This window comes from Archocentrus centrarchus, unplaced genomic scaffold (assembly GCF_007364275.1).
Source record: "Archocentrus centrarchus isolate MPI-CPG fArcCen1 unplaced genomic scaffold, fArcCen1 scaffold_72_ctg1, whole genome shotgun sequence".
NCBI lineage: Eukaryota > Metazoa > Chordata > Actinopteri > Cichliformes > Cichlidae > Archocentrus > Archocentrus centrarchus.
The window spans coordinates 485,101-509,773 of record NW_022060287.1 but is presented as its reverse complement, the minus strand read 5'-3'; the positions used below and the strand labels follow the sequence as shown (position 1 = coordinate 509,773).

Below are 24,673 nucleotides of genomic sequence, written 5' to 3'. Positions count from 1 at the left end.
CAAATGTTTGCGTTTTCATCTTGGTGCAGCTTCTAAAATATTGCCTGTAAACCTAAGGAACAAACTCATATACACACAAGACAACTGCTTTAACAACCATAAAGTCAGAGCATTGGGAAAGTGTTAAGAATAGGACTTATGTGCTTTACTTGTCAGTACACATTGCAGCTATAATATCCAGCCATTCTAAAGAAACGGCTAAAGTGGGAAAATATTTCTCCACATCCTTCTCATAAAATTGATTATACTTTTTAAATGTAAAATGGCATTTAAAATGAAATTTAATGTAGTTATACCATCACAGCATTCAGCTGACTACATTTCATTGGTTAAAGCAAAGAGAATATGTAAAAAGAAAAAAACTTGTACAACTGCACTGTTGTCAGCTACATGAAGACACAGCTTGTTTCTATGAATATGCAAGAACAATATAATATATTTTAGTCATTATCGGTGATTTTATTATGAAACTTTTAAAATTGTCTAAATTTAGTTAGATTTATTGTGACTGTATATATCAGATACTAAATATCTACTGGTTTTTCCAGAGCTCTTTGCTTTTAAATTTACATGCTAGATATTTTTTGTCTTGTGACATTTTAGTCTCTTGTTTAAATCATGTCATCTCTGCATCTAAGCACAAATAAAAGCAATCTTTTTTATTTTCTCTGAAGAGGAAACCTCAACACTGAAAGCCACAGTCAGTCGGGAAGAGGAGGGTCTTGTCATCTGATATGACTGAACTGATCAAAGGCTTGATAACTCTGCAAAGCAGCACGATGGAGGCATCATCTCTACTGTGGCGGATTTGTAAGTCCGCTCTTTAATTTTATGTCTGGGCTAAAATTCAACAATTACCTTTGAGATGATATCAGAATTATACATTAGGGCACTACATTGAGGAAATTAAGCTACAGTCAGAATTTTTTAGCATAGGACCTCAGTAATGGGTCACAGGATGAATCTAATTGTCATGTGACAATTAGAAAAAATAACATTTGTGACAGTAAATTCACTTTAGCGTATTTTATAATTTTATAGTATATTCTCATAAAATCTCTTTAGGTCTTAGTCACTTTTATTATCGACAAGCCATAAGCGGTTGTGAAGAGGAAACAGTAATAGAGTTTTTCACAGTTCCTAAAACATTGTTTAGTGTTTCTCTTAAGTTTTTAAAAACTGTAAATATAAAATCAAAGAATGGCATTAAAACAGTTTTATCTGTGATCACAACCATATAACCAGCCACACACTGTTTTTAGATCATGAACAAAGCCAGAAAATAATTTTGTAAAAAACTAACAAAATAAATAGCAACATCCATTAATAAAAAATGAAGAGCAAAATCTTCAGTCCTCTTTGGGTAATCTCTTAGTACAAGATAACAGGCAGAGATAAAAGTAAGATAAAAGATAAAAGTAATAGAGATAAAAATTTATCTCTATTACTGTAGGGTATTTACCTTACAATATAAAGTGCCTTAAGGTGATTGTTGTGATTTGGCACTATATGAATAAAAATTAAATAAATTAAACTCTGCTTTTCCATTGCATACATATGGGCTGCTGTATAAGAAAATTAGAGGATGGTTTGCTGCTTACTGTGCTCATTCTGAATCAGCTAAAACTCAACCAATCAAACATCACTGTATGTTTCACACACTGTGGTGTCTATTTTTACTCTGCTGTGAAACCTCAACCGAAGCCACCTGTCTTTCTTTGTAGTTCTGACCTCACTGCTGGGCTGCACAACAAACCAAGGTCAGTAAACTTATATTGCAGTTTAAAATCGACCAACATTATATTTTATAATCTTTGGACTCTACTAGATTGGCTTTGCACAATCCACAGTTCAAATAATCCTTCTTACATTGGGTACAGCCACTCAGTTAATCTTCTAACTGAAACAAGCCTGTTTTACAGTGTGTTGCCAAAAGTATTCGCTCATCTGCCTTTGCACACATACCAACCCGAGTGACATCCCATTCTTAATCCATAGGTTTTAATATGATGTTGGCCCACCCTTTGCAGCTATGACATCTTCAACTCTTCTGGGAAGGCTTTCTACAAGGTTTAGGAGTGTTTATGGGAATTTTTGACCATTCATCCAGAAGTGCATTTGTGAGGTCAGACACAAGGCATGCAGTCTTCACTCTAAATCATCCCAAAGGTGTTCTATTAGGTTGTGGTCAGGACTCTGTGCTGGCCAGTCACAATTTTCCACACCAAACTCACTGGTCCAAGCCTCAACCATTGTTCCTGTCCCCAAAAGTAATGAAACTTGGTCTCTGAATGATTTTAGGCCTGTTGCCCTCACTTCATTAGCAATGAAGACATTTGAAAAGATCATGAAGGAAATTCTTTTATCTAGAGTTAGAGAACATCTGGACCCACTTCAGTTTGCTTACAGGTCAGGCAGGGGAGTGGAGGATGCAACAGGAACCCTTTTAAACATGATTTTAAGACATCTGGAGGGCACAAAAACCTTTTTGTTGATTTCTCATCTGCTTTTAACTGTATTCAACCACACATTTTGGCTAAGAAATTACAGTGTTTTTATGGTATTGATTCTGGCCTCATATGTTGGTTGATTGACTTTTTAACTGTATGTTCTCAGAGGGTGAAGGTCAACGGCGTTCTTTCCGATGTCCTCTTTTCTTCTACTGGGTCTCCTCAGGGCTGTGTTCTTTCACCCCTTTTATTTATTTTATATGCTAACGATTGTCACAGCCAGTATCCACAGAGCCACATTTTAAAATTTGCTGATGACTGTGATCCTGTCCCTCCTCAGCAGTGATGACCCAGACCACAGACCAGTGGTCAGGGATTTCACTGACTGGTGTGAGTCCTCCTTTTTAAAGATAAATGTTTCTAAAACAAAGGTGGTCATTGATTTTAGAAAACACAGTGCAGTCATTGAGCCTGTGGTTATTTCTGGGGAAAATGTTGAGGTCGTGGACCAGTATAAATATCTGGGAATGATCCTTCACAACAGGCTGACTTTTGAAGCCCACGTAGACTCACTTTGTAAAAAGGCCCATCAGAGGATGTATTTTTATCGGAAGCTCCGTGGTTTTAATGTGGATTCAACTTTTATGAAAATGTTTTACTCTTGTTTTATTGAGTCGGTTATTACTTTTAATCTCATCTGCTGGTTTGGTTTTTTTAAATGTTAAGAAGAGAAAAAAACTGCGAGGAGTTGTAAAGGTGTGCAGAGAAATTGTTGGCACAGCCCTGAGCAACCTCACTGACCTACAAAAGTGAGGTCAGTGAAAAAGGCCAGATTTATCCTAGCAGATTTAGACCATCCACTGCTCCAGGAGTTTCAGTTGCTTCCTTCTGGATGCAGATATCGGGTACCAGGTTGTAGGACAAATAGATTGAGGGAATCTTTTGTCCCAACAGCGTTTAGGTTTTTGAATACGAATACGAATGAATACAGGGGGGACAGGTGTCTGAGGTCATGCAGCCGTTTTACCGGCGCTACCTTTAGCAGGAAAACAGAAAGAGATACACTGGGATAGGTAGGTTCAAAAAAATCATCTCGTATTGTGTTCATTATGAACACCTTACGAGGTTCCAAAAAACACCTCAGCAAAGTAGTAGCACATTTAAAGCCTGGAGAGCACTAGGGTGGGTAGGGGAGGGGCTGGAGACGAGCAGGATACTGTGATGGCCAATCAGCTTTCAGACCAGCAGTTCATGATAAGATGGTACAGTCAGCCTTGGTTGCCAGGATACCAGTTCATACAGGTCACAACACGGGGCGGGGGTGAAGAGCATCTATTTACATAACATCTCCAGGAGGCGATTTAGACAGACGGCCATCCAAGGCCGTCTGGGAGCCAAATTCCAAATAGTGTAACTGTTTTGGTTCAGGCCGTCATAACTATTTGCTGACAGACCTTACAGTTTTCTGGTTACCTCTCAGAAGTCCAATAATCCGAATTTGGTTCTACTCCGCCACACAGAACAGAGACTTCAACATGATCCAAAATGATCTGTTGTGATTTTATGTTTGTTTTTATCCATGTTCTCATGGTATAGCTGTTTTTTAGGATTTCTGTACTACTGGCTGTGGAAATAATTGCCCTTAGGGGACAATAAAGATCTTTGAATTAAATTGAATTGAATTGAATTGAATTTATAGAGCTGCTTTGTGCACTTGTGCGCAGTCATGTTGGAACAGGGAGGGGCCATCCCCAAACTCCTCCCACAAAGTTGGGAGCATTAATCCATTAATCCATCCATCCCTTCTCTGGGGCCGCGTTGCAGGGGCCTCAGCCTAAGCAGAGAAGCCCAGACCTCCCTCTCCCCAGCCACCTCCATCAGCTCTTCCAAAGGGACCCCAAGGCTTCCAGGAGTCATCCTAATCATCCTAACCACCTCACCTGGCTTCTTTTGATGTGGAGGAGCAGCGGCTCTACCTTGAGCCCCTCCCAAATGGCTGCATTCCTCACTTATCTCTAAGGGAGAGGCCGGCCACCCTTTGGAGGAAGCCAGTCACTTGTATTCGCTATATTATTCCTTTGGTCTCTACCCAGAGTTCATACCATAGGTGAGGATAGGGACTTACAGGTGACAGGTGAATTGACAGCTTTGCTTTTATGCTCAGCTCCCTCTTCACCACGACAGACCGGTGCAGTGCCTGCATCACTGCAGACACAGCCCCAATCTGTCTGTTGATCTCCCATTCCCTTCTCCCAAGATAGCTAAACTCCTCCTCCTGGGGCAGCAACTCGTCCCTGAGCCGGAGTAGGCACACCACCCTTTTCTGCCTGAGGATCACGGCCTCAGACTTAGAGGTGCTGATTCTCATGCCAGCCGCTTCACACTCAGCTGCGAACTGTTCCACTGTGAGCTGGAGGCCACCACCTGATGAAACAACACAGGTCTGATTTACTTTGGTGGCCTCTGATTGATTCTGAGGCCACCAAAGCAGAAGCCCTCCATCACATGACTACGCCTAGAATTCTGTCCATAAAAATTATGAACAGAATTGGTGACAAAGGACACCCCTGGCAAAGTCCTGGTGAACACCCACAGGAAACAGGTCTGACTTATTTCTGGCAATATGGACCAAGCTGTCGCTGCAGTTGTACAGGGACTGAATAGCCCGCCACAATGGGCCAGACAACCCATACTCTTACAGGATCTCGCACAGGATACCCCGAGGGATGAGGTTGAATGCCTTCTCCAAGTCCACAAAACACATGTAGATTGGATGGACAAACTCTCACGCACACTCAAATATCCTTGAGAATATAAAGAGCTGGTCCAGGGTTCCACAGCCAAGACAAAAACCACATTGTTCCTCTTGAATCTGAGGTTAGACTAAAGGATGGACCCTCCTTTTCAGCACCCTTGCATAGACTTTACCGGGGAGGCTGAGGAGTATGATTCCCCGATAGTTGGAGCACACCCTCTGGTATACCTTCTTGAAGATGGGTACTCCTTCACTACCGGTGACCACCATCTGGTTCGGGGATTACCACCATGACAGAAACAAACCACCTTGTAGTCACAGCTCTGAGCAGCATTGGAACATGGTGTTCATTATGGACAAACTGTGGTTTGCACAGAAGTCCAATAACAAGACACCATTTGGGTTCAGAACAGGCTGGCTGTACCTCCCAGTCACGCCACTCCAGGTCTCACTGTCATTGCCCACATGAGCGTTGACGTCTCCCAGCAGGAGCACCCTCAAGCACCCCGCCCAGTGACTCCAAGAAGGGTGGGAACTCTAAAGTGTTACTCTGCGCTTAAGTGCAAACAACAGTGAGGACCCCTGGTCCAAAGGCCCAGGGAAGCAACCCTCTTAGCTACTGGTGAAAACTCCAATGTATAGGCAGAAAGCCGAGAGATAAAAGAATACCCGCCCCAGCTCACCGTCTGTGTTTATCTCTGTGCTGTACACAGATGCTGCAGTAGTTTTGTTTGGACTGTAAAATGTGTTTGCAGCGCAAGAGAGGGGAGCGTGTTCTCCCACATTTGTGCTTTTCGGCTTCCGTGTCCAGATGAGGACCCGCCCACATTCATACATAAAGGAGCAGTTCACAAAGCGCAGTGGAAACACAGGCCCGTTCTTAAGCGTTTCGCCGGTTCATTGAAACTAACATCAGCACGAGCACCGGCACTTTGGTGGTGGAAAAATAGTAACTGAGGGAAACTGCAGACTGAAACAGAGTCCAGTCCCTCTCCAGAGGACTGGTTCCAGAGCCCAGGCCATGTGTTGAGGTGGCCCTGACTATATATAGCCGGTATCTCTGAACCTCGTGCACTAGCTCAGGTTCCTTCCCCACCAGAGTGGTGACATTCCATTTTTCAATAGCCAGTCCCGATAAACGGGGATCAGCCCGCCAGGCCCTCCACACTTGGCCGCCACCCGACGCACACTGCACTCGCTGGGAGCATGAAATTACCCAAAATATCTCGATATGCTGAAGCATTAATAGTTCCTTTTACTGGAACTAAGGGGCCAAGCCCAATTCCTGAAAAACACCTCCACACCATAATCCTCCCTTCACCAAATTTTACATGTGCCATAACGCAGTCAGACAAGCACTGCTCTTCTGGCAACCTCCAAACCCAGACTTGTCTATTGGATTGCCAGATGGGGAAGCATCATTTGTCACTCCAGAAAACACATCTCTACTGCTCTAGTGTCTGGTGGTGGTGTGCTTTACACTACTGCATCTGATGCTTTGCATTTGGCTTGGTGATGTAAGGCTTGGATGCAGCTACTCAGCCATGGAAACCCGCACTATTTTCGAGTCCAGTAGCAGTGTGCTTTACACTAATCTGTGTCCTTGGAAGTGGTCTGTACACATGAATTCAATTATTTGAATGGGCAAGTGAATACTTTTAGCAATATACTGTAATTCCTCCCCTTTTAAGCCAACTTTCACCTGCTTGTCTGCTCCCTACTAACAGAGGGTTTAAACAACTGGTGGGTGGGATATCTGCAAACAAGACAATAACATTAGATATATCCTCTCTCAATGACATAGAAAGCCAAGGTAGAATAAAACTGTCTGAGTGCAGGCTGCATCCACTACTAGAACAGGAGATATCTATTTAGTTCAATTCAATTCAGTTTTAATTGTATAGCACCAAATCACAACAGTGACCTCAAGGCGCTTTGTATTGTGGGTAAAGACCCTACAATAATACAGAGAAAACCCAGCAGTCAAATCGACCCCCTATGAGCAAGCACACAGTGGGAAGGAAAAACTCCCTTTTAACAGGAAGAAACCTCCAGCAGAACCAGGCTCAGGGAGGGGCAGTCATTTGTTGCGATCGGTTGGGCTGAGGGGAAAGAGACAGGACAAAAGACATGCTGTGGAAAAGAAAAATAATAGCTAATGATTAAATACAGAATGAAGTATAAACAGAGTAAAAAAGGTGAATAAAAAGAAACTGTGCATTATGGTAACATCCCCAGCATCCTAGGCCTATCATAATGGAAAGTTTTAAGTCTAATCTTAAAAACAGAGAGGGTGTCTTTCTCCTGAATCCAAGCTGGAAGCTGGTTCCACAGAAGAGGCGCCTGAAAGCTGAAGGCTCTGCCTCCCGTTCTACTCTTAAGTATCCTAGGAACCACAAGTAACCAGCAGTCTGAGAGCGAAGTGCTCTGTTGGGGTGATATGGTACTATGAGGTCTTTGAGATAAGATGGTGCCTGATTATTCAAGACCTTGTATGTGAGGAGAAGAATTTTAAATTCTATTCTAGATTTAACAGGGAGCCAATGAAGAGAAGCCAATATGGGAGAAATCTGCTCTCTCTTTCTATTCCCTGTCAGTACTCTAGCTGCAGCATTTTGGATCAGCTGAAGGCTTTTCAGGGAGCTTTTAGGACAGCCTGATAATAATGAATTACAATAGTCCAGCCTACAAGTAATCTGACACCACAAAAAGCAAAACGGCTTCACCTTAAACTCTGCTGAGTCTTTCTGGAAAACTGTAAACTTGGTGTTTATGTTTACGGTTTGAGGAGAGCAGTACTTTTGATTAAGTGTAGTTTGTCATTTTAATTAATTGCAGTAAAAATTTTTAGATTAAAATTACTTTTAAATTAGGCCTTGTGTAGCCCATCCTGATCAAAGATGACAGGAAGAGAGCCTTTGGTCAATAAAGTGTCAGCTGTCTGGTCTCCATCTCTATCTACGCTCAAGTCCACAACTGCTTGGCTTCTTGTTGCCCCATTTTTGTTTTCTTTTAATATTGATCATATTTGAAGTTCAAGGGCATCCTATGTAAATGTATTTTTTAAATGCATGAATAATCATCCAGTTTAGAATTCAAGAAAGCTAATCCCGATTTCATTTTTTTTCTCGCTTGTTTGTTTTTTTTGCCATTTTTTGAGTATCCCAATTACCCCCCACCCCAAAGAGCATGGAGGAGATTCCAGGAGGCAGACAGTTACTCTAGGAGGGTTGGACAGGGCACAGGGATTCCAACTGGTGCGCGCCTCATGTGGCGACAGTATGCGGGTAGTTCCTGGAGTACGAATGACTTGATACAAATGACTGGCCCCCATGCTCACCTGACTGAAATCCAATAGAACATCTCTGGGACATTATGTTTCGGTCCATCTTACAACACCTGAGACTGTCTAGGACAGGGGTGGGCAATCCCAGGCCTCGAGGGCCGGTGTCCTGCAGGTTTTAGATGTGTCCCTGATCCAACACACCTGAATCAAATGGCTGAATTACCTCCTCAGTATGCAGTCAAGTTCTCCAGAGTCCTGCTAATGACTTCTATATGTGATTCAGGTGTGTTGGCTCAGGAACACATCTAAAACATGCAGGACACCGGCCCTCGAGGCCTTGAGTTGCCCACCCCTGGTCTAGGAGCTCAGTGATGCCCTTCTCCAGATCTGAGAGGCCCTCCCCCAGGACACAAACATTGTTTCATTAGGACCACATCCCAACATTGTTAGAATACATAAAAACATGTAGGGCTGATACAAATTACTGAGGACCATTTTTTGTGTTGCTGCAATGATATTTTGCTACTAGCCTGCTGCATCATTTTTGACGTTGTTTTCCATGGGGTCTTTGATTTCAATTGCATAGTGTATTTTGCAGGAAGTGATATTTTCTGGTATTGAGAACTGATTCATCTCCCTTCTCCGTCTCAGCTCGTCTGACTGTGAGTCCCAGCAGCTCTCAGCTGTTTAAAGATGAGTTTGTGTCTCTGAGCTGTGAGGAGGACGACAGCTCTGCTGGATGGACTCTAAAGAGAAACACAAGCACAGACACCAGAGCTGAGTGTGGAGATGAGTTTGGACAACCAGCTGGTTCTTCCTGTAACATCAGCTACACTGACCCACAGGACAGTGGAGTTTACTGGTGTGAGTCCAGAGAGGGTGCCATCAGTAACATGGTTAACCTCACAGTCACTGGTAAGCTGAGTGTGTGGAGTTAGTGTTGATGAAGCTGTGTGTAAATGGATGAAATGCTGTAGTTTGTCTCTGTGTTGAGGTGGATCAGTGATCCTGCAGAGTCCTGTCCTCCCTGTGATGGAGGGAGATGACGTCACTCTGCTCTGTCAAACAAAGACCACTCCCTCCAACCTCCCAGCTGCTTTCTATAAAGATGGTTCCCTCATCAGGAAGCAGCCTACAGGTCACATGACCATCCAGCATGTTAACAGGTCTGATGAAGGCCTCTACAAGTGTGACATCAGCGGTCATGGAGAGTCTCCATCCAGCTGGATCACTGTCACAGGTGAGGAGCTTCACTCTGATTTTACAACTTACTTCATCTACATATTCACCTGAGCAGGTGGGATTCTCTCTGCAGGTAGGCCTGAAACCAAACCCAGACCCACATTGACCCCTGCAGCACCCCTCCAGCAGGCTGACTTTACAATGCTGCGCTACTTGGTGGTGTTCTGTCCATATGTCATCTCCACTTTCTGCATGTTGTCTCTATATCAACACAGAGCCACAGGTAACACTGAATCATTTAACTATTCTCTCTCTCTGATCTCTTTGTGTATTAACAGCTGATACAGTTTTCTAATATTTATAGAAAATGACCTGCATGTCTCTATGGCAAAGACCCCCGGACAGGGACTGGATAATAACTATGATGATGTCACTGTAGAGCATCACTTCTAAAGCAGAGCTCATTTTCAGCCTCCTGCTAATGGAAAGTTTTGTCAAATTTCATATATCTGATTATTGTGTCACTGGGCCTCTTTCCACCTCTGCTATGAATAGACTCTGGACTGGATACATACAGTACCAGTCAAAAGTTTGGACACACTTGACTGGTACTGTACACACACACACACACACACACACACACACACACACACTTAAAAAAATGTGTGTGTGATGTGCATTCTGAAAAGATAATTTCAGTGACTAGATGTGCAAAGCTGGTGGAGACATACCCTAAAAGAGTTGCAGCTGTAGTTGCAGCAAAAGGTGGTTCCACAAAGTATTGACTCAGGGGGGCTGAATACTTTTGCGCACCGCACTTTTCAGTTTTTTATTTGTAAAAAATGTTTTGAATCATGTATAATTTTCTTTCCACTTCACAATTGTATACCACATTTATGTTTGTGGCTGTAATGTGACAAAATATGAAAAAGTTCAAGGGGTATGAAGACTTTTGCAAGCCACTGTATATTTGTTTCTCCTTTTAGAAAGAGTTTCTCTATTTTCTTTCTAACTCACCCCTGAATAATGCTGTAAACTGAACTTCACTTCAAGAAAATATTCTGTACTGGTGCACACAGTTTTTTCAACAAATTCTGTTGAACAAACTGTGGATGTTACAAAGTACTGAATAATGTATTAACATGATGTTGGTTTAAGTCTAAACATGATGTTTGATAATTAGAAAAGATGTACAATAAATCCAGAATTTACCTTTCAAATAAATTTGTCTTCATCATACTTTAATGCTACTCTTACACTTTAAAACAAACATTGTAAATGCAGGCAAAAAAATATTTTCTCTCACCAAAAAAGAATTATATGGTCTAAAAATAATTTTCAGTCCTCCATGGCAGAATGGTACATATGTATTATCCGTCATTAATCATCCACAATCAGAAAAGCATTTAAATTACCCACATCTTTATAACATCCACATTTTTATCCACCTTTCAGTGTTTCTGCATATTTAACAGTACTTCACTGATAACATAACACACAGTGATCTGTTTTCTTAAATTTGTTACTTTTTTTCTTAATTAGGAATTTAAACTCTTGAGATTCATATTTTTTTTTTTTTTTTTTTTTTTGCAAGAGTGTCATGGATATTGACATTTTAGTTCAGTTCAATTTGATTTATGGAGCGCTAATTCACGACAGTCACCTTAAGATGCTTCATATTGTAAGGTAAAGACCCTACAATTATACAGATATTCCAACAATCAGACAACCCCCCCTCCTGGCTCAGGGAGGGCTAGGCATGTGCTGTGGCCACTTGGGGAGTTAGGGGAAAGAGAAGAGAACATACACTCCCTAGGATCAAAATCTTAAGACCAGTTAAAAAATTGCAAGAATTTTCATTTTGCACTATTGGATCTTAATAAGGTTCTAAGTAGAGCTTCACAATGCTAAAAGAAGAAATTGGCACAAGAGACAAAAACTTTTGAGCAGGCAATTTGTTGAAAACTGCATTTATACTCAAACATGATTTTATCAGCTGATCAAAAGTTTAAGACCATAGCTCAAGAAAACCCGAAAACCCCCCAAAACAGAAATCAAAGTGTCAAAAAAAGGACTCAGTAATGAGTAGCTCCACCATTCTTGTTGATCACTTCAAACATGCTTGATGCCAGTGTTTCCAGGAGGCTAGTGGGAACGTTGCTCCAAGTGTTGAAGATGGCTTCACGAAGGGCATCCACTGTCTGGAACTGATGTCCATTTTTGTAAACTTCCCTTGCCATCCATCCCCAAATGTTCTCAATCAGATTTAGATGAGGGGAACATGCAGGATGGTCCAAAAGAGTGATGTTGTTCTCCTGGAAGAAGTCCTTTGTCAGGCGGGCATTGTGAACTGCAGCATTGTCCTGTTGAAAAACCCGGTTATTACCACACAGACGAGGGCCCTCAGTCATGAGGGATGCCCACTGCAACATCTCCACATTTAAATACCCTAGGAGCCACAAGTAAGCCTGCAGGCTGAGAGTGAAATGTTCTGTTAGGATAATAGGATACAGTGAGGTCATTAAGATATGAAGGGGTCTGATTTTTCTAGATTATATATGTGAAAAGAGGGGTTATAAATTAACGTCTGAATTTAACAGGGAGCCAAATAGACAGACATTGTTAACCTTTCATGTTTTTTGTTTGTTTGTTTTTTATGGTGGGAGCTCCTGGATAATATCACTGGGTGACGAAGTCCAGTTATTCCCTGGGAAGATAGTTTTATCCTCCAGTTCCAATCTGAAAGCAGACATAGAACTGTGAATCAAATATCAGATAAATTATCAGTTCATTAAGTAGTTGCTTCTCCACCTAAACAAAACAAAGTCTCTCAGCTTGAATCTTCTTGACCCAAACAATCCCTGAATGACAGTATTTATTGCATCAATCCACATTCAACAGAAGTTAAGAGCTTCCTTTTAGTTACAAAGACTCAGTTTACCACACTAATACATGTTCACAAGAGTTTATATAAAATGAATCCCATCCTGCAGAGGAAGCAGCAATTTATTCTAGTCATGTCTGGAATTTTAACCCAAACTGCATCCTTTTCTTAAAACTTAAGCATTATGCCCCAGCCTTGGAGAAAGCTGAGCATCATATAAAGGTGACTACCATGTTCTGAGCTCCCAAGCAAGAACCAGTGTCGCAGCAGAATTTACAATGGAAAATAGAACTATTGTATTGCTGTATATATGTTTTTCAATTAGTAAATATCAGGGAATGAATGGCCAAAATAACAGATAAAACATGATCAAATATAAACATTTTTAAAATGAAATGTCAAAAGAGAAAAAGAATAAATTTCCAAATATACTATCAGTATATTTAGAAATGAACCATTCGCTCATCTTTATTCCCTGATGTACCGGCAACAACACACAGTTCCTCAAGGCTGAAATAAAGCAGAAGAGAAAAAAATGGGCCAAAGTTCAGGCTTATTTAACAGCTGCTGTCACAGTGCATGGAAGCAGACCATGCTGCATGTGGGGAGGTGAGGACCCAAATGCAGGACACAGAAGCTGGCAGCCATGACGCCTGGGTGGTTTAGTGGTGAAGCCGGCGACCACATACATATGCGTTGCGGTGCGGGCGGTGCGGGTTTCAGTCCTGGCCTCTCGCCAGTTTGTCTACGTGTCTTCCCCCGTATCTTTCCCCATTTCCTGTCTCTCCACTGCCCATAAAAGCCGCTGTGGCCAAAAATGCAAAAAAAAAAAAAAAAAAAAAAAAAAGGAAGCTGGTGGCCATGAGTTAAGAAAAAGGTGAGGTTTTATTAGGGTGGATAAACTAAATATCCAAACAAGGAGAATAAGAAAACTTAAATTGAGGTAGAAGGCAAGTGAACACTGGGAGGACAGAGACAAGACACAGCTACAATGACAGCAAGACTCTGACAAGAGACAAGGGGACATTATACCAGTGGAAATTTGTCATTTGGTTTGAATCCAAATTTGAGATTTGGATTCAAACACCTTTTCGGTGTAAGACACCGAAAAGGTGAATCTATGGTTCCTTCATGTATAGCTCCCACCACGAAGTATGGAGAAGGAAGTCTGAAGTCTGGGGGTGTTTTGCTGGTGACACTGTTGCAATTTATTCAAAATCCAAGGCACACTTAATCAGCATGGCTATCACAGCATGCTGCAGCATGCCATCCCATCCCATCAAGTTTGTGCTTAGTTGGGACCATCATTTTTCACATCAGGCTGTTATTCTAGTTATTCTAGTTTGTCAGGTACTAGGTACTTTTGTAGTTTGCATTTAAATTGTTTATATGATGTGAGTGAAAATAAAGTGCAAATGCAGTGAAAATGAAGTTCATTTGCATTAAGTTTACATTTAGGGATGCCTGGATGAATACTTGACGTCATTTTGTCAATATTTAATGCACAAAATGGGTCATTTAATGAGGTTCACTGACTATTAAGAATGGTCTTTTTTCTCTTTTTTGTGGTTTGAACAGTGTTTCCATAAATGAATGTAGTTTCTTTTATGATTATTTACTCCTATCTGTCTAAGGTTGAGCACAAGCTAATTTCTGCTGCTTGGAGCCATGATTTCATTTTTTTGGTCATTACCCAGAGCTTGTGACCATAGGTGAGAGTAGAGACATAGATCAACTGCTAAATTGACAGTTAGTTATGCTTAGTTCTCTTCACCACAACAGATGCTGCAGAACTCTCTGTCAATAAACAGAATCAGTGACAAAGGACATCCCTGAAAAAGTTCAACACCCACCGGGAATGAGTCCGATCTATTGTCAACAATGCAGACCAAGCTTTCACTGCAGTTGTACAGGGACCAAATATCACTGCTTACTCCCAAAGCCTTACAATATATATATATATATATATATATATATATATATATATATATATATACAATCCATCCATTCATCAATCCATTCTCTTCCGCTTATTCGGGGCTGGGTTGCGGGGGCAGGAGCCTAAGCAGAGAAGCCTAGGCTTCCCTCTCTCCAGCCATCTCCTCCAGCTCATCTGGAGGGACCCCAAGGCATTCCCAGGCCAGCTGAGAGATATAATCTCCCCAGCGTGTCCTGGGTCTACCACGGGGCCTCCTCCCGGTGGGACATGCCCAGAACACCTCACCCAAGAGACGCCCAGGAGGCATCCTAATCAGATGCGCGAGCCACCTCAACTGGCCCCTTTCGATGTGGAGGAGCAGCGGTTCTACTCTGAGCCCCTCCCGGATGGCTGCACTCCTCACCTTATCTCTAAGAGAGAGGCCAGCCACCCTTCGAAGGAAACTCATTTCTGCTGCTTATATTCTCGATCTTATTCTTTTAGTCACTACCCAAAGCTCGTGACCATAGGTGAGGGTAGGAACATAGATCGACCAGTAAATATAGGGCTTCGCTTTTACACTAAGCTCCCTCTTCACCACGACAGACTGGTGCAGCGTCCGCATCACTGCAGAAGCAGCCCCGATCCATCTGTCAATCTCTCGCTCCCTTCTCCCATCACTCGTGAACAAGACCTCCGGATACTTGAACTCCTGTACTTGGGGCAAGAACTCTCTACCCTTTTCTGGCTGAGGACCATGGCCTCAGACTTAGAGGTGCTGATTCTCATGCTTCACACTTGGCTGCGAACCGTTCCACTGCAAGCTGGAGGCCACCCCCTCATGAAGCCAACAGGACTGCATCATCTGCAAAGAACAGAGATGAGACTTTGAGGCCACCAAGGAAGAAGCCTTCCACCACCTGGCTACACCTAGAAATTCTGTCCATAAAAACTATGAACAGAATCGGTGACAAAGGGCAGCCCTGACGAAGTCCAACACCCACAGGAAACGAATCCAACTTATTACCGGCTATACGGGCCAAGCTCTCACTGCAGTTGTACAAAGACTGAATGGCCCGCAACAACAGGCCAGACACCCCATACTCCCGCAGGACCTCCCGCAGGATACCCCGAGGGACATGGTTGAATGTCTTCTCCAAGTCCACAAAGCACATGTAGACTCCTCCGTGAATCGCCCCTCCACAAACGCCAGTTTAACCGGTTTAAAAAAGCATGAACACATTACCCCAGTCCTGTCATCCCTTCACTGGCTCCCTGTCCGTTTTAGAATCAATTTTAAGATTTTATTGCTTACTTTTAAAGCCTTAAACGGACTGGCACCTTTGTATCTGTCTGAGCTGCTTCACTGTCACACCCCTGTAAGAGCTCTGAGGTCATCGAACCAGCTGCTCTTACAGAGGCCTAAAACTAGACTAAAACAGAGAGGTGATCGAGCTTTTGCAGCAGCAGCACCAAAGCTATGGAACGATCTACCTCTCCATATCCGCACAGCTCAGACGATACACACATTTAAATCTCTATTAAAAACACATTTCTTTTCCTTGGCATTTGGCTGCAGTGCTACCTCCTTTTAGATGATTGTTTTATGGTATTTTATGGTACTTGTTTTAAACGTTTTAATTTTTAATTTTCTTATGTTATTTATTGTTCTTAATGTTTTTATTTATTTATTTTTATTTTATTATTTTATTTATTTATTTATATATTTTTATTTTTATTTAGTATAGTCCTTGGGGTTACAGATCTTGTACAGCACTTTGGTCAACGTCGTTGTTTTAAATGTGCTTTATAAATAAACTTGACTTGACTTGACTTGACAAACCCCTCCACCATAGAGGTGGAGGGGTTTGTGGAGGGGCAAAACCCATAACTCAGTGATCCCAGGAGCTATGTTGCCCAGGAGCTTGTCCCCCTGGTAGGGTCTCCCATGGCAAACCTGATTCTGGGTGAGGGGCCAGACAAAGAGCGGTTCAGAAGACCCCTATGTCAGCAACAATGAGGGAACATTTTACCCTGCCTGGGATAGGGTTCTGGGGCCCCACCCTGGAGCCAGGCCTGGGGAGGGAGCTCAAGGGAGAGCGTCTGGTGACTGGGCATTAGCCCGTGGTGCCCGACAGGGCACAGCCCAAAGAGGTTACATGGGCCCGCCCTCCTGTAGGCCCACCACCCACAGGAGGCGTCTTAGGGGTCAGTTGCAGTGTGTGTCGGGTGGTGGCCAAGGGCGGAGTCCCTGGCGGACCGATCCCCGGCTATCGAGACTGGCTATTGGGACATGGAATGTCACCTCTCTGGTGGGGAAGGAGCCTGAGCTAGTGCGTGAGGTTGAGAGATACCAGTCTCCTGGAGAGGGGTTGGACTCTGTTCCAGTCTGGAGTTACCCGTGGTGAGAGCCGGAGAGCTGGGGTGGGTATTCTTGTATTCCCCCGGCCTGCACATCGGAGTTTTCACCGATGGACGAGAGGGTTGTTTCCCTGCACCTTCGGGCCAGGGAACGGGTCCTGACTGGATTCTGAACGGGTCCTGACTTCAAGGACCTCCTGAATCCCACTGACACACCTTCTGTAGTGGAAGCAGAGTCTGGAGATGAGGGCGGTGACTTGCCCATCACTGGGGGTGAGGTTATTGAGGCAGGCAACTCATTGGTGGCAGGGCCCCCGGGGATGGACAAGATTCGCCCTGAGTTCCTGAGGTCTCTGGATGTTGTAGGGCTGTCTTGGTTGACCCGACTCTGCAACATCACGTGGCGATTTTGGGCAGTGCCATTGGATTGACAGACCAGGGTGGGGGTCCCATCTTTAAGAAGGGAGACCGGAGAGTGTGCTCCAACTTTCGGGGATCACACTCCTTGGCTTCCCCGGTAAGGTCTAAAGGAGAATCCGCCTGTTATTCGAACCTCAGATCGAGGAGGAACAATGCAGTTTTTGTCCTGGTCACGGAACACTGGACCAGCTCTTGATCCTCTCAAGGATATTCGAGTGTGCATGGGAGTTTGCCCAACCAGTCTACTTATATATACTTTACTATATACACTGCTCAAAAAAATAAAGCAAACACTCAAATAACACATCCTAGATCTGAATGAATGAAATATTCTCATTGAGTACTTTGTTCTGTACAACGTTGAGTGTGCTGACACAAAATCACACAAAAATCAGCAGTGGAAATCATATTTATTAACCAATGGAGGCCTGGATTTGGAGTCACACACAAAATTAAAGTGGAAAAACACACTACAGGCTGATCCAGCTTTGATGTAATGTCCTTAAAACAAGTCAAAATGAGGCTCAGTATTGTGTGTGGCCTCCACGTGCCTGTATGACCTTCCTACAACGCCTGGGCATGTTCCTGATGAGGTGGCGGATGGTCTCCTGAGGGATCTCCTCCCAGACCTGGACTAAAGCATCCACCAACTCCTGGACAGTCTGTGGTGCAACGTGACGTTGGTGGATGGAGCGAGACATGATGTCCCAGATGTGCTCAATCGGATTCAGGTCTGGGGAACGGGCGGGCCAGTCCATAGCTTCAATGCCTTCATCTTACAGGAACTGCTGACACACTCCAGCCACATGAGGTCTAGCATTGTCCTGCATTAGGAGGAACCCAGGGCCAACCGCACCAGCATATGGTCTCACAAGGGGTCTGAGGATCTCATCTCGGTACTCAATGGCAGTCATGCTACCTCTGGCAAGCACATGGAGGGCTGTGCGGCCCTCGAAAGAAATGCCACCCCACACCATTACTGACCCACTGCCAAACCGGTCATGTTGAAGGATGTTGCAGGCAGCAGATTGCTCTCCACGGCGTCTCCAGACTCTGTCACGTCTGTCACATGTGCTCAGTGTGAACCTGAGCATATGTGACATTGTATATGTATATGTTGCCTCTAGGGTCGATTTTTAGGAAACATAATATTTGTTTCCACTGTTTTGCTGACGACATCCAGGTGTATATGCCCATCAAACTGAACAGCAGAGATCCATGGGAACCCCTGCTGAACTGTCTAAGTGACATCAAGTCCTGGATGAGAAACAATTTCCTAAATCTTAATGAAAGCAAAACCGAGGTCATATGCTTTGGTAAATTTGACCCCTCAAGCTACTCCTCTGGCACTCCGAGTCATTTGGCTCCTCACTGTCGTGATGCTGTGAAAAATCTGGGTGTCATTTTAGATAGTAGTTTTAAAATGGAGAAGCAAATAAGTGCTGTTACCAAAATCAGTTTTTACCAACTCAGAGTCATTGCCAAGGTAAAACCTTATCTCCCACAGCAGGACCTGGAAAAAGTTATTCATGCTTTTATTACTTCCCGCCTGGACTACTGTAATTCTCTGTACTTTGGCATAGATCAATCATCTGTGCGCCGCCTGCAGGTAGTCCAGAATGCGGCAGCTCGTCTTTTAACCGGTTTTAAAAAAGCATGAACACATTACCCCAGTCCTGTCATCCCTTCACTGGCTCCCTGTCCGTTTTAGAATCGATTTTAAGATTTTATTGCTTACTTTTAAAGCCTTAAACGGACTGGCACCTTTGTATCTGTCTGAGCTGCTTCACTGTCACACCCCTGTAAGAGCTCTGAGGTCATCGAACCAGCTGCTCTTACAGAGGCCTAAAACTAGACTAAAACAGAGAGGTGATCGCGCTTTTGCAGCAGCAGCACCAAAGCTATGGAACGATCTACCTCTCCATATCCGCACCGCTCAGACGATACACACATTTAAATCTCTATTAAAAACACATTTCTTTTCCTTGGCATTTGGCTGCAGTGCTACCTCCTTTTAGATGATTGTTTTATGGTATTTATGGTACTTGTTTTAAACGTTTTAATTTTTAATTTTCTTATGTTATTTATTGTTCTTAATTTTTTATTTATTTATTTTTATTTTATTATTTTATTTATTTATTTATATATTTTTATTTTTATTTAGTATAGTCCTTGGGGTTACAGATCTTGTACAGCACTTTGGTCAACGTCGTTGTTTTAAATGTGCTTTATAAATAAACTTGACTTGACTTGACTTGACTTGACTTATTTTAGGGGTGGGACTTTAACGCGTTAATTTCGATTAATGAATTACGGGGAAAACAACGAATTAAAAATTTTAACGCGTTTTAATCGCACTTTGCACCGTGGAACGTTTCTCAGTGCACGAATTCCAGGTGTACCGATTATATCGATGCACAATGTCCAAATTCAGGGGCCGCATCCTTCGAAGGCAGCCCATGAAGACCGCAAAGGGAGGACGTGAGCGGCTAGCCTTCATATCTGCGTCACCTGCCCTCACCTCTGCGCAGCTCATGTCGCCTAGCAACGTGAGTGTGAAGCACAGCTGTGTAAAAACAGCTGGTTAAACGGAGAACGAATTTTTTCTCCTTTTTGTGGTTTAATTTTAAGACTTTAATTTAAAATAAGCTGTTAAAACAAGCATAACACATTTCAGCATCAAGGAATACAGCTGAGCGAATGATTAATTTCCAACTATATTAAGTGAGACATTAATGTTGATTAAAACTATCCAGTTATTATGCTTAGCTTTAATTTCAGGTGTTTGCTTATCACAGGAGCACTTCCACCCTTCATTGGTCTGTGTAGTAGACTGGTGGGAAAATAAACAAAATTTTGAAGTTTAAGCTTATGTATATTGATTCATTCATCAACTAAACTTAAATTAATATTTCTCATGTTAAATATTTAAATGTGATTAAAATGCAATTAATTAATTACAAAGCTTCTAATTAATTCGATTAATCTTTTTAACCGAGTCCCACCCCTAATATATATATATATATATAATATGGTTTATGTCATAGTACCAGCAAGAATTTAAAACTACTTTTGTCCCTGGATGTAATTTATAGGTGACCAACACTGACACCACAAAGCAGGAAGGTTTCAAGCTGTGTGAGCCTTGCATATTCACCTCACTTCTGCATGGATTCTCTCCAGGTTCTTCAGCTTCATCCAGCAGTCAAAAATATGAAAGTTAAAATAATTGGTGAATGTAAGTTCCTTTTTTTTTTTTTTTTTTAATCGCAGTGCAGTGACCTGTCCAGGGCATACCACGCCTCTCACCTGAAGCTGGCTAGGATAAACTTCAGTACCCAGAAAATGGATGTTTACTGTTTCAGCTGAGTAAAAAAAAAACAACAACAACAAAAAAATGCTACTACGCCAAGTCTGAACTAGAAAAGCTATCAGTTTGTTTATTTGTTTTGTTTTTTGTCTCACCATGTTTTAGTGGCTAAAACAAAGAGAAGCTCTTAGACTCGGGTTAAAAAACCCACACCACCATTTCATTTCCTCTTAGCTGAACCACTGTCACTAACAGGAAGGGGGGAAAAAACAAGTACTTCTAAAATTAACATGTCATTTATTTATTTTTCTTTAATATTTTAGGAGAAATACTATAACAAAAATTCTGATGACAAGACCAACTTCAGTATGTGTCCTTTATTGCAAAGAAACAAAGAGGTGTTTCTAATGCGGCTACATGATCATAAAACCAGACCACAGACACTCACAGAGTCAGAAAGGAGGAGGATTTTACCAGATGTGACTATGACCTCATCAAAGGGTTGATAATAGAAAAAGAGAGAGTGGAAGAAACAACTCTGCTGTGGCTGCTCTGTAAGTATAAATACAACACTTCCTGTTTGCTAAAATAGTTATATGAGCAATGTTTCCAGCTTTAAAAGATTACTCTTTTGCTGTGAAAAATGGCAGCTTCATTATGAACTTAATAAAGATGAACAAGCACCCCATCTGAGACGTGGAGTTTAAAGAGTTAAAAGTGGGGTTTAGTGATTAAAATGCTTTTAATATATTGTGCATGCCTATATGGGTCTGAAACTAACTAACCTCAGTCTCATTTCTCTTTAGCTGTGACGTCATTGCTGAGCTGCACAACAAACCAAGGTTAGTAAGTAGGTCAGATCTTTAGCTTGTCTGCAGATAACTCCATATGAAAATACATCAATTTTACATTTTTTCCATCTTATGTATGTTTGTGATTGAGGTTGGTGAAGTATTACTGTCTGTTTCAAAGTAAAATAATCCAGTATTATGAAGTAGTGCCACAAATGGAAATTCTGGTCATATTTTAAGTTTACTCCACATGCTGCAGGCCAGCAGGTAGCAAAGTCTTGCTGTGTGTGGTTGTAGTGTCCCTGAGCTACACCATCCTGGTCTACTATCAATTCATGCTCAGACAGCACAACCTTAACCCCTCAACACCCACAGCCTGCTTAAAGAGACGATATGCTAGGAAGCACTTTGTTTGTTTTGATGCACACTCAAAATTCTCAGTGTCCAGGTTTGCATATTAACAATCATGAAACTGAACTTGTGACTAATTGTTGGGCAATAGTGCTTGTTTCAGCCATTATGTGAACAGTACAGGTCATGTGACAGCTAAGCTCTTTTCCAATGAAGAGCCTACAGATCACATGACCTTTACTTTTCATCAGGTTGGGGAAAAGAAGTCACAGTTTCATCCTGAATGATGAAATGTTTCTCCCACTGAAAACACTGCATCGAGATGAGCAGAATCCACTTCCTGGCATTTTGATTTTTGTTTTGTTGTGGGGAAAGCAGCATGCAGAACACATGACTTGGCTGGCACTGATGAGTTTACCTATCAGGAAATGTAATGAGTTGGTTATCTGCTCTTAATATTGTCATTAATCAACTTCAAAGGAAATTCCAAGTGCACCATTAAGCAGTATATAGGTTTTCCTGTTTGTATACTTCAGTAACCATAGCAATGTAGAAGATAAATAAATGTCAGTTATGTTGAGTATTACATTTCTTAAAAGGTACACTAGTATTATGTACATAATTACAACAAATTACTATGTATGCTGGAATATAACCCGGGTGAAAGTCGTTTTAAATTCTTGCTGGTGTTACACCAAATTCTGCGACCCATCATATTCTGCGACCACAGGGGGCGATAGCGTACATCCCTCTGCATGTACGTGTTGAATACCAGTGAGAAGGACACTATTTACGTAAACTGCATAAGCACCAAAACAGGAGATTGTAAACCTTACGGAATATTATTTCGTTCGCGTTGACGAAGGAAATGCGTTTTTTTTATTTGACATTGAACACAGCTCCTCCGTGAATCGCCACCTTATCGTGGTGGAGGGGTTTGTGTGTCCCAGTGATCCCAGGAGCTATGTTGCCCGGGGGCTTGTCCCCCTGGTAGGGTCTCCCATGGCAAATTGGTCCTGGGTGAGGGTCCAGACAAAGAGCGGTTCAGAAGACCCCTATGTCTATAAAAGCAAGGGAACAGTTTACCCTGCCCGGGATAGGGTTACCGGGGCCCCACCCTGGAGCCAGGCCTGGGGAGGGAGCTCGAGGGAGAGCGTCTGGTGGCCGGGCATTAGCCCGTGGTGCTCGGCCGGGCGCAGCCCGAAGAGGTTACATGGGCCCGCCCTCCTGTAGGCCCACCACCCGCAGGTGTCGTAGGGGTCGGGTGCAGTGTGTGTCGGGCGGTGGCCGAGGGCGGAGGCCCTGGCGGACCGATCCCCGGCTATCAAGACTGACTATTGGGACATGGAATGTCACCTCTCTGGTGGGGAAGGAGCCTGAGCTAGTGCGTGAGGTTGAGAGATACCAGCTAGATATAGTTGGGCTCACCTCAACGCATGGCCTGGGCTCTTGAACCAGTCTCCTGGAGAAGGGCTGGACTCTGTTCCAGTCTGGAGTTGCCCTCGGTGAGAGGTGGCGAGCTGGGGTGGGTATTCTTGTATCCCCCCGGCTTGCTGCCTGTACGTCGGAGTTTTCTCCGGTGGATGAGAGGGTAGTTTCCCTGTGCCTTCGGGCCGGAGAACGGGTCCTGATTGTTGTTTGCGCTTATGCGCCGAATGACAGTTCAGAGTACCCACCGTTTTTGGAGTCGCTGGGCGGGGTGCTGGAGAGTGCTCCATCTGGTGACCCCATAGTCTTGCTGGGAGACTTCAACGCTCACGTGGGCAATGACAGTGAGACCTGGAGGGGCGTGATTGGGAGGAACGGCCTGCCCGATCTGAACCCGAAGGGTGTCTTGTTATTGGACTTCTGTGCAAACCACAGTTTGTCCATAACAAACACCATGTTCGAACATAAGGATGTCCATAAGTGCACATGGCACCAGGACACCCTAGGTCGCAGGTCGATGATCGATTTGGAATTGTATCATCAGATCTGCGGCCGTATGTTTTGGACACTCGGGTGAAGAGAGGAGCTGAGCTGTCAACTGATCACCACCTGGTGGTGAGTTGGATCAGGTGGCGGGGGAAGATGCTGGACAGACCTGGTGCACCTAAACGTATTGTGAGGGTGCGCTGGGAATGCCTGGCAGAAGCCCCAGTCCGGGAGATCTTCAACTCCCACCTCCGGCAGAACTTCGACAGCATTCCGAGGGAGGCTGAGGACATTGAGTCCGAATGGACCATGTTCCGCACCTCCATTGTTGAGGCTGCTGCTCAGAGTTGTGGCTGCAAGGTGGTTGGTGCCTGTCGTGGTGGTAACCCCCGAACCAGATGGTGGTCACCGGAGGTGAAGGAAGCCATCAAGCTGAAGAAAGAGTCCTATCAGGCTTGGTTAGCCTGTGGGACTCCGGAGGCAGCTGACAGGTATCGACAGGCCAAGCGGAACGCAGCTCGGGCAGTGGCCGACGCAAAAACTCGGGTGTGGGAGGAGTTCGGTGAGGCTATGGAACAAGACTTTCGGACGGCATCGAAGCGATTCTGGCAAACCGTCAGGCGACTCAGGAGGGGAAAGCAGTGCTCCACTCACACGGTTTATAGTGCGGGTGGGGTGCTGCTGACCTCAACTGAGGCTATAGTCGGGCGGTGGAAGGAATACTTCGAGGACCTCCTGAATCCCACTGACACGCCTTCTGTAGTGGAAGCAGAGTCTGGGGATGAGGGGGATGACCTGGCCATCACTGAGGGTGAGGTCACTGAGGCAGTTAAACAACTCCTTGGTGGCAGGGCCCCTGGGGTGGACGAGATTCGCCCTGAGTTCCTGAAGGCTCTGGATGTTGTAGGGCTGTCTTGGTTGACACGCCTCTGCAATATCGCGTGGAGATCTGGGGCAGTGCCACTGGATTGGCAGACCGGGGTCGTGGTCCCCATCTTTAAGAAGGGAGACCGGAGGGTGTGCTCCAACTTTCAAGGGATCACACTCCTCA

General features: G+C 43.6%; 1 protein-coding gene across 1 annotated transcript; it reads left to right on the top strand.

Moving 5' to 3' along the window:
- The first annotated feature begins 531 nt into the window (after positions 1-531).
- Positions 532-10,470, top strand: LOC115777788 (Fc receptor-like protein 5). Its single transcript, XM_030725775.1, has 6 exons — positions 532-810; positions 1,725-1,760; positions 9,143-9,406; positions 9,486-9,731; positions 9,807-9,956; positions 10,038-10,470. Exons 1-6 carry the CDS (start codon positions 735-737, stop codon positions 10,124-10,126), a joined length of 861 nt encoding a protein of 286 aa, XP_030581635.1. The 5' UTR covers positions 532-734; the 3' UTR covers positions 10,127-10,470.
- Positions 10,471-24,673: the final 14,203 nt, after the last annotated feature.

Excerpts from the sequence above, each read along its gene's own strand:
- LOC115777788 (XM_030725775.1), top strand. The coding sequence starts at position 735 with ATGACTGAACTGATCAAAGGCTTGATAACTCTGCAAAGCAGCACGATG. Across the intron at positions 9,407-9,485 it reads GGTTAACCTCACAGTCACTG|GTGGATCAGTGATCCTGCAG; the intron begins GTAAGCTGAGTG and ends CTCTGTGTTGAG. Across the intron at positions 9,732-9,806 it reads CAGCTGGATCACTGTCACAG|GTAGGCCTGAAACCAAACCC; the intron begins GTGAGGAGCTTC and ends TTCTCTCTGCAG.